Genomic DNA, 11,075 nt, shown 5'->3' with positions numbered 1-11,075 from the left:
ATCAATTAAAGAATGCTCGAGAAGACAGAATTCTGATATAATCGGTTGCTGTTGTTTAGCTATATTTATCACAAATTGGACACCATTATTCACTTCATACAATAGTAGTATAGCGTTGGCATACAAGAATTTAAATTTGAGGTTTATATCAAAATTCTTTTCGGCCAGCTGTATTTCTTTTCTTTTCTTGATGTAAATCAGTATGCACTCATTTTTTAGGATTAAAATATATACAGGTAGTAAATAAAATACATTTTTATTTCCACATATTTTATTACACATTTTTCATAACATTTATCAATGAATTTATTATACAAGCGAAGTATTAGAAACATACGTTTCATACACAAAAAATGGTTAATTTACTAACTAATACGAATAGTTCGAACCTTAGGGTATAGTTCTTATAAATTATTTACATCAATATTTACACCGATAGTCAATATATTCAAATAAATAATATTTAAAATTTAATTTATACCACTCTAACATTATTTAAAACATTAAAAGATGCATGATTGAATCATGTATTAAGGAGTAATTGTTTTTTTTGTACAATTTTTACAGTATCTCCGCATAAATAATATTATGGCATCAAACAAAATTATTTGTTATAATCATGTAGTTTCAAGATGATATTTTGATGATACAGACATTATACAACACCCTCATTTAACAAATCCTTCGTTGGTCTAAGGTATATATATATATATATTTCCACCAAATATCTTAAACCTTACTTTTCTTAGTTTTAAATCTTTAATTAGAAGTATATGGTTAAATAATGTAATATAATAGCAATCAACACATTTTACTTGATCGAAATGTACGGAATTCGGTTTGTTGACTAATTTAAATAAATGATATTGTAATGTACACATGAAAAATTATTAAATTTCATTTAAAACAGCAACTGTTGAGTTTCAAAAGTGCATGTCAATGCCGACTTGAATAAAAATATTTTGAATTTGAATTAAAAAAAACCTTTTAGCATGAATTATATACAGTATTTTTAATTGTAATAATAATTTCACGAGGTGACTATTAAGATTCTAACATATATTTAACACCAAAAATATTTATTATATATTGTCAATTTTACAACGAATATATATATATATATAAATCATCGGAATAATACGTGATATCACTACAATAGTTTTTGCTAGTGCCAAATGAAAAATACATAGGGTGACCATTTATCATTGACATTGGTCCATATAGCAATATAAATACATTTATTTATTTACAGAAGTCCGGCTATTTGTTACTTTCAAAATTGACACGGGACCAATCCAATTAATATAATTTAAAATTAAGAGTGATATCATTACAATAAATGTTTATATTAGTATTATTTGAAGGAATTGGGGGTGATATCGTGGGTCATTGACATTTGGTCCTTTTAGCAATTTAAATACATTAATTTATTTACAGGTAAGAAGTCCGGTTAGTACGTTCAAATTTGTCGGGTAATCAGAGTAAATTTAATTCATAAGCTAGCCGTACAAGTCGTGCGGGGTAGGTGGGACGCGCGGGGTAGTCGTTTTCCGTCAAATCCACGTTCGTTCGACGTTCGGATGAAGAGCGTCATTCACTCCACACTCTCCGTGCGGAGCAGACGTGCCGCGCCGATGTCAGGTACTATTCAGTAACGTATTGTTGTAAGTGCTATGCATCGAAATCCGGATCGTACCTAATGGAACCAAGAAGTAAAAAAAAACATTATAAGTGCTAAGTATATGAAACTATACAAAAAGGAGTGTAGCTAAATAAGATGTTCAAATGTATACATAACAACTAATAGAAGGGAAATAATCAGAAATATCAACTCAAAGCTTTGATCGGGATAAGAATTTAATAGAAGAAATTACCAACGAAAAGATTGGAGCCAGTAAATCTCCTACTTGTGAATTTTATTTGCATGCAGCAAATGAGGGGTGCCGGGCGGATTTTTCATAAATTTTGTTGTTTTGCTTGAGGCCTTGAAATAACCTACGGAGAAGAATACTCTTGTCTACATGAAAAGATCACATAAACAAAATTTAAGAAAATCAAGATTACCAATTGTAAGGTAAAAAACTTTACTCAAAACCTCTATCAATAAAAAGAGTATTCAAAATTTGCAAAATTGTTATAAAGATTCAACAATTCATTTAAACAATAATTTAAATTAACGGTTTCCATTGATTCCATAAAGTAGAATAAACACTGTCTTTGAATATATCGTATATATAAAAGGAATAAAGTACTTGTTCCATTTTTGCGACTGGGAGAGAGCGAACGTAGTGATCTGTCCAAATGATCTGGTCCGAACGCCCTGTGTCTATTCAGGCCGCCATTGCCGAGTGCACCGCAGCACCAGAAAAACTGTTTGAATCCTCGTCTGAATCTGTAAGAAGACACATTAGTATATTCGCCGGACAGAGCTTATATTTCTTTCTCTTCAACCTTACTTTTATAAGCAAGAAAGGGAGAGATGATTGTAAATGTAAGAAATTGAAAAGAAAGTTAAAGATGTGTCTACACGCACCTACTTTTTAAAATTAGGTATTAATATTTTATTGCTTTATTATTGTATTCTTGGTCGATTCCATTATGCTCCACTCGTTCTCGTTATTGCAAAGTTTAGTGATTTAAATAGAAATTTGACGATAAGTTATGAAATAGTAGAGTAGATAGAACAGTTAAAATAACCCGTCCTCAATACAAAAGACTGATACGTGTGAAAAAAATCTTTTACTCATTTATCACTAATCACTAGTGCATTTTCTGATGAAAATTCTGAAATGAAATGCTTCCTTTAATTTTTAATATAGACACACCGAAGACTATCGCTATAAGTTTAAAACTCATATCTTATTTTTAATTCAATGCAATAGATGTTAGCTACTACCACAACAAAATAATATAATCGAAGATCTTAAAGCTTTGGAGTAGTAACCACGGATCTATGGGAGAGCCTACATAGGTCCAGCTCTGGGCGTTCTACGACAATGATAATGATAATGAATCAGTAATGGGGTGTAGTGTGCTTCCCACAGTCTTGTTACTTAGTAATATCGTGCTTTTTATCTATAGAACACTTTTACTTATATTATACGAGTAAAATATGTTTATATAATAAATGATTTAGTAGTACAAGCTTACTTTGAGTTCATCCAACAGTAAATGATCGGATTATACATGGAGTTGCTCATTGCCAGCCAATAAATCCCAAGATAAATTTCCTGGATGTGAGGATAGTTGACAACTTCTGGATAGTATGACGTCACCAAGAAGTACACATGGAACGGTAGCCAGCATACCGCGAATATAACCACAACCACTATCATCATCTTCACAACCTGATTAAAAAGAATATGAGAATAAACAGTAGAAAATATTAATATTGTCTTCGAATAACGAACTGTATTTAATTTTTATATTGTTTCCGGCGCAAATTATTTTATAATGATCTGTGGATGTAAAAGAAGTATGCATACATTACTACAGCTAGTGGTAGAATGTAAAATGTAAAAAGAGAAACGTGAAGAACTTTTATCTAAAATTTATTTAAATTAAAATTTTTATTTTTGTACTAGACCGAAATTTGAAATATTATTCAATCTTATTAATATTGCGGTAAAGTTTCAATTCTTCTCTTTGACATTTGATATCACCGCACGGATTAAACTAAAAATTATTTAATCTTATTAAACTTAATAATATTATTCAAAAGCAAATAAAAAAAAATCGTAAATGCGTTTCGTAGGTAATTATATGTAAAGGAAATTAAAAATAATAATTCACCCGTCGTTTGCTTTTAACATTATCCAGTTGTCGTTGAGTACACTCGCCGATTGACTGTGATCCCCAAAGCTCCACGCCTACTCGGGCATAAGTGTAAGTCATCGAGATAATTGGAAGAAAGTATGTCAATACCATGAAAGCTACGTTATATCTGCAAAGGAATCGTTGAAGATAAATTTCAAAAAATTTTAATCATTAAATTACTTACAATATTAAGTCCATTCAATTAATACAGGCTGATTGCTTATAGATAAAAAAGCTTCAAGGAGGTGAACACTTTTTTACTACCTGTCCTTGCAGATTTTGAATGGCAGAAGTTTTAGTCTATCGCTTTCCAATAGAACAAAAGAATTTACATAACATGTTTAAAACAGATCAGTTTGAACAGAGTGGTTTGATAGTGTAACAGCTTTAAAGATTTATCGTTATTTATCTATTTAGAGCTTTTACATCTGTAACGAACTGCCATCTATAGATTCCTTAAAATAAAATTAAACAAATTACTTACATATATTCCATTTGAGATCTTGTTGTCATTCCATCGGGCCATTCGGAGAAACATATTCGTCTATAAATATAAATTTTACTATAACATCATAAATAAACATAACTGTAAAATTCACAACAGTAGACTCTGGTTAAAATTTAAAAAAATGGAAATTAAATTTTGTTTTATAATTAAACAAATCTTATGAAGAATACTAAGGAATAATCCTGTTAGATGAGTTTTCTTGGTGTAATAATTGTGTTGTGTACCACAGTACAGCTTCTTTTACAGCCTTTCACTATCTTCTACCAAGGTGTTACACACACATAAAATAAATTTAGTGTAGGTTCTGTGAAGACTGTCCAGAAAGGAAGGTTTTAATAATACACTCGTCAATTTTAACTCACAATTAATTTATACCTTTTAATGAAAATAAAATTACGATGAAAATAATTTTTTTATGTAATGTTACCTAGTACTTCCATCAGGCAATTCGTCGACATCCGTGGTGAAGTATGCGATATTTGGACTACTTATTATAGAGCTTCCGGCCCAAATAGCGGCTGCAATGCCCAAAGTAGCTCTTTTTCCAAGTCGAGGGCGAAGTGGACTCATTATTGCTACGTATCTACAAGAAATCATATAATATATGCTAAAAGAAATCACATTATACATGGTAAAAGAAATCACATAATACACGGTAAAAGAAATCACATAATACATGGTAAAAGAAATCACATAAAACACGGTAAAAGATATCACATAATACATGCTAAAAGAAATCACATAATACATGGTAAAAGAAATCACATAATACACGGTAAAAGAAATCACATAATACACGGTGAAAGAAATCACATAATACATGGTAAAAGAAATCACATAATACATGGTAAAATATATCACATAATACATGGTAATTTCTCTTGTTTTACTTAGATAAGAATTAACACTTCGGTTCATAGTCGCTTAACTTTCGTTTATCTATAGGCGAAAAACAATTATTAATATAACTTTCTAAAATATAAATAAGAAAATGTACACAATAAAATAAGTTCAGATAGTAACATTTAGGGTTATTTGTCGAGGATAATTTAGGCTTCTTTCTCAAATAAAAACTAATGAAAATAATCAAGGGGTCTCTCAAACTGTTTTGTATTTAAATTGTTATGTTCGTATAATGCCAGAATCGCTAACAAGATAAGTTTAAAAGTAGGCACTTCAAGTATAATATTTCATAATAATAAAATAAATTAGTTTAATTAATAATTTACATGCCCTTTTGAATCGTCGATTATTTTAACTTTATAAGTAAGCTGCCACTGGTTTGGAATACTGATCTGCTGTTAAGAGCACAATAATCCACATTTGTCCTCTTTAAATATAATTTAACAATTTTTAATGTGTACAATTATGATATCGATCATGTAAATGAGTCAACAAAGTTCCACGCATTTCAATCAACTAAAAACTCTTAAATGCTACAATAAGATCCATCTAATAATATACTTTTACTTTTAAATTTAAAAGTAAGAAAAGAAGGTGCCAATATATTTTGTGGAACTTTATTATATACACGTATACCTATGAAGGAGTTTATTTTTATTTCTTGTATTTGTCCTGAGTCTATAACTATTTTTAACTAAGATTTTAAATTGTGGCTTATAAATAATTTCAAATGAATTATGTATTGAGAAGCAAATGTTTCAATACCAATTTTTTTTAAATATCTTTCAGGGAATCTCTAGCTTCTAAGTTATAAATTGCCCGATTAGTTCTTATTGAAAAATAAATGTAAAATTAATTCGGCGATGCTCTATAATGATATCGTAAGATATACAAACTTTTAAAATTGTATATTGCATAAAAATATTAAAAATTGTACCAAGAAAATAATTATTTAAATATCAAATAAAAAAGGTCTGTTAAAAGCATGCTTGTAAGTTAGACTGGTAGTGATATATAATAAAAAAAAACGTGTACAGTATTCATCTCAGAATGTTTTTATATGCAAAATATTAAATAACAGCACCTTGAGTTTATATAGACATAAAAATTGTATGACTTTTGTTTGAGAACAAAGCTTACTATCAGTTATTATCCTAGCCACAATGATTGTATTGATGGAATATATTAATATGAATGCTATTTCCATTATCATTTACATACATTAATAAAACTAAGCAATGAAATACTAAGAGGGTCATGTACAAACAAATTTGAATTAAACATTGCCTCAGAGTCAGTTTCATCTGTTTGAGAGGTATTTATTTTAATAACATTACGTTTATTCGCAACTCCCTTAAAGGAATCTCGAAAGGGAGGAATTTCCAGATGAGATATAGTCGTTAAAGATAATTTTGTGAAATGGAACAAAATCATATAGATTGGTTAAATCTATATAGATAAATAAAATTGGAGTGTCTTTTTGTAATATTAAAAATAATTATTTTTACTACATCCATTTGGATACACATACTGTATATATTACAAAACTACACTTTTTTATACTTTTTGTATGTCTTTTTGTTTTTAGCTTATATAATAAGGAGTGAATAAGGCTACTTTTATTTTAGAAAAAATTATTTACAGTAAAAATTAAATAAACTATTTTTTTGTTAAATTCCGCGCAGACGAAGTCGCAGGCGCAGTTAGTTTTCAATTAAATTCGAGCATTTTTGGCTAGATTATAGTGGCACAGAAAGACACATATGGAGAGGTATATTGTTAAGATTCCTCTACCAAGATCGATACAGGAATTGGGAGATATGCAGGTATTCGACTTAGAAGAGAATGACTAAATTGAAGTGGCAGTAATAAGGAAACAGAACGTCGAACAGATTCTCTCCTCTGAGGAGTTCTTGTAACTTCTGGAGCAGACCACAGACCAGCAATCGTTGGGTAGGATATTTACTCACGAGTTAGACAGTCGACCTATTTAAGGTCATCAGAAGATGACGGGTCAGTTTCAACGGGACGCATTAGAAATCTATGGGAGATGTCTTACGACAGCAGTAATGATGGAAGGTTATTTTAAAAAAGAAAAAAGAAAATTTCGCAATAACTACATTTGTAATATCAATTAAAAATATTATAATGGACCCAATAAATTTTCAAATAAAATTTCTATTAAATATTTAATAGAAGCCTCAGAATTAAATTGCGGAGCTCCAAATCAGTGAACCGTGTTAAAGACAAAGCCTTATCTACTAAAGCGAGCAGACGCTTTCTTGTGGTCCCAACTAAAGTTATCGAGTCACTCATGTATAGACTTCAGGTGACCTAATACTTATGTTACAGTTGTAGCAGAACGTCATAAATATACTTACGAACTTAATACAATAATTTATAAACAAACATATATACTTCTACGAGAATTTATATGAGTATTTTATTTATCATTTATGTATAAATATAATAAAGAATGTATAATGAAATCCAATTTTTGTAATGATACCGCCATCTTGTCAAACACTGATTGCTATCTTGGCTTCTACTTTGAATGCGAACATTTAAAAGGTTATTTTATTCAATTAAAACTTCAAAAAAATTTATTCATTAAAACTTAAAGAGATGCAATTTCAGAGTCCGACCGGAAGCGCTGTACCGGTCTTTGTGGTTCTAGTCATTGCAAATGTTCTGTATATTGTCATAATTATAAAATAATCTTACCTATCTATACTTATAGCCATCAGAGTAAATACGGATGCAGATATGCTAACGACTGCAATGAATTGATTGAACTTGCAATAAAAGTGTCCGAACGGCCAATCGGAGTACAGCATGTACGTAAAATTAAACGTGACGTTAAGAGTAGACACCATAGCATCTGCCACTGAGAGATTGACTGAAATAATAAATAATACATTAGTGACTGCCACATAAAACAAAAATAAAATTTGAATTAAAATTCATGATATCTCTATAAATATGACATATTAATAAGTTCGTTAAAAATTGACAATATGTAATAAACATCTGGAGTTAAATATATATAAGAATCTTAGTATTCATCTCGTGAAATTAGATATACATTTCAAGAATACTAACAATATATAATTCGTGCTAAAACGTGTTTTTTTAATTCAAATTCAAAATATCTTTATTCTAGTAGGCATTTACATGAACTTTTGAATCGTTGACTGGTTTAACAATATAGGTACTCGTAGTAAGCTACCACCGCCTCAGAAAGCTTATCTGCTTAGAGGAGTCGGCAAGAAACTTAACAGTTGCTCTTTTTAAATGAAATTTAACAATCTTTGATATGTACATACTTTGATATCAACTACGTAAATTTACGAACAATGATTCATGCATCTCGATCAATCAAATCTCTTGATTTATCACTAAGAATAGGAAAGGATTCGATATCTTGTGTCACTTCATTATATATGCACACACTTACCTGTGAAGGATTTGTTAACTTAATTATAATAATAATTAAATGTGTTTTATACCTAGAAAATAATTTGTGACGCTTCTCATTCGTTTATTTGCAAGTACTATCCAAATTACCACGAGATTTCCCACGGTGGAAACCACCACCATACCACCGAACAATACCGTCCATAAAACCTGACGCCACCATGGCAAAATGAACGATTGGTATACCTGAAAATTATTAATATGTTATTAAAAACCCTTAAGATTGTGTTCTTGCAAATTGATTCACAATTACATTCTTGTAGGATTGTCTAGAAGAAAGTGCCTATGATAAGACCGCCCAACGTTCCTTTTTTTTAGCTTTTATGCCACTATATATATATTTTCTAACGTGTATGTGAAATTAAGTATTAATTATTTAACTTTTGTTTGTTATCTATATTTTTCTATATTACATGTACTTCAAGATTTATTTTTAAATTTTAATTTGGTGTACAATAAATTGTTAATTAAATACATAAATAAATAAGAAAGAGTGTTAAATAAAAATAAAAATAAATCTTTCGTTAAAAGTTACTTTCCAGTGCCTGAAATGACCTGTTGAGGAGAAGCTTTGAGAGAAACTGTACTGTCAAGATAACAACTTGAATAGTAATCACAAGTTTTCTACTATAATATACAACGATTTCAACAAGCTAATAGACTATTCAGAGGTTCACAAGTTCTTGCCACATATTTACTTGTACTGTTGTATTGTTGTGTGTTTAAATATTATAAGGCGTAAAATGTATTAAACATTTTTATTTTTATATCAAGTTGAATTGGTAGTGGCCATAATGTGGCAGGCTATTAAGTGCCTAAATGAGATGCCCGCTAAAGTCTAAAGGTTCTAGATTAGAGTCCACGAAGAGGCAAGCGCAGCGTGGGAATTCCGCCCACAAAGCGGACAGACAACCTTGTTAAGGTCGTTGGAAGACACAGGAGGCAGGTAGCATCTAATGAGTTAGTCTGAAAATTTATGGTAGAGGCCTATGTCCGACAGTAAAAGCCTTAAGGCTGAAATAATGATGATACATCAGTATTTAAATGAATGAATACCGATCTATCCCATTTTGTAAAACAGACACAAGCAAACAAGTCGAAGAAAATTCAATCAAAAGCAGAATTGTTTTGCTTTTTTAATATTACTATTAATTAACAAATAAATGTAATAATAATAAAATCAAATTATAAAGAGAGAAAAATCAAAACGGTGTTTATGTTGGAAATATTTCTACGTGCGTTGTTGGTTTTTTTTTTAAATATGCATTTTCAAGATTGATCCGACGACCACTTCTAATGAGATTTATTTATTGACAAGCCGCATTAGAAATTGTAATTTTTTCATAAGAAATTTCTCTTTCCAGAAATTCTTAGGAAACTTATTAAAACTAGATGAAACTAAATCGATTATCGTAAGTTATGGTGTGACCACGGGAAAAAGGGATTCATTTTTATACATTTATAGATATGTATCTTACCTCGGTAGAATTTATTGATTGGTTGATGTAATTCTCCTTGCCCACATCGTAGAATGTTACGTAGAAGTTATGTACGTCACTGCTGTAAGGCGTGGACTCGTTGGTGATCAAAGTTGGGCTCGGATCGTCCAACATCGTTCAGGGTACCTAGAAGAATATAAAAGTTTATAAACCTGTAATGATATTTATTTATCGGTGGAATTTATAAAGTCGGTACGGTCGTACAAATAACTAAAAACTATGTAACTTCTTCATTCTCATCTTTTTTCTTATCTATTTTATTACAAACAATATTCAACTACAGTATATTGTTGAAACTGTTGCTTTTCCTAAGGTCTGCTAACAAACTTGGTCTTATTATGATATTAAGCTCTTCTTCTATTCATATATTTATGTTGATAACCAAATTAGATTCCCTAAAATTATTGCCAACGAAACCGTGTAGTTGGAAATCAGTAATTGCTGCGACAGCGTTGACAAATTCTCCTAAATTAGCTAAATGCAATATTCAACTAACCGTAAATAGAATAATTAGGTTAGAGTTGGAATTTTATGCAATCATATTTCTTCAACATATTTGTATAACTGTGTAATATTTATAATAAAGAAATATTCAAAATTTATTATTAACGGTAATTTTAGAATAAAAAGTTTGTAGTTTGTCTTTCGTTAAAATGATATCGAGAAATTCTGTCAGTGTTGATTTTTTCGGTGTGTAAATTCGAGAACTTTTAATAATTAACCTATATGTTTTTATCCTTTTAATGTAATTTTGTTGGTTGTAGTAAGAGTTTTTTCGTATGATATTAATATAAAATTGTGATAAAATGTCTTAACTTTTTTGTATCTGGATGATTTTATACATCATTAGTTATTTTTCTATCATTTTGATC

General features: G+C 29.7%; 1 protein-coding gene across 1 annotated transcript; it reads right to left on the bottom strand.

The window, feature by feature from the left end:
* Positions 1–1,621: 1,621 nt before the first annotated feature.
* Positions 1,622–10,324, bottom strand: LOC137931577 (tachykinin-like peptides receptor 99D). The gene is made up of 10 exons (XM_068775019.1): positions 10,183–10,324; positions 8,737–8,890; positions 7,952–8,126; positions 4,752–4,907; positions 4,301–4,360; positions 3,793–3,943; positions 3,151–3,347; positions 2,253–2,392; positions 1,875–1,995; positions 1,622–1,696 (listed from the first exon to the last, which is right to left on the bottom strand). Exons 1-9 carry the CDS (start codon positions 10,315–10,317, stop codon positions 1,904–1,906), a joined length of 1,260 nt encoding a protein of 419 aa, XP_068631120.1. The 5' UTR covers positions 10,318–10,324; the 3' UTR covers positions 1,622–1,696; positions 1,875–1,903.
* Positions 10,325–11,075: the final 751 nt, after the last annotated feature.

Source organism: Battus philenor, unplaced genomic scaffold (assembly GCF_028537555.1).
Source record: "Battus philenor isolate CCGP_79_NKW_IND1 unplaced genomic scaffold, ilBatPhil1.0.hap1 SCAF_8, whole genome shotgun sequence".
Taxonomy (NCBI): Eukaryota; Metazoa; Arthropoda; class Insecta; order Lepidoptera; family Papilionidae; genus Battus; species Battus philenor.
This window is presented reverse-complemented; position numbering and strand designations above follow the sequence as displayed.

Bases quoted from the DNA above. Each gene is read 5' to 3' on its own strand.
- LOC137931577 (XM_068775019.1), bottom strand. From the start codon at position 10,317: ATGTTGGACGATCCGAGCCCAACTTTGATCACCAACGAGTCCACGCCT. The intron at 8,127-8,736 runs GTATAAAACACA...TTATTATTTCAG, and splicing joins CGTCACAAATTATTTTCTAG to TCAATCTCTCAGTGGCAGAT. The intron at 4,908-7,951 runs GTAAGATTATTT...GATTTCTTGTAG, and splicing joins ATGGCTATAAGTATAGATAG to ATACGTAGCAATAATGAGTC.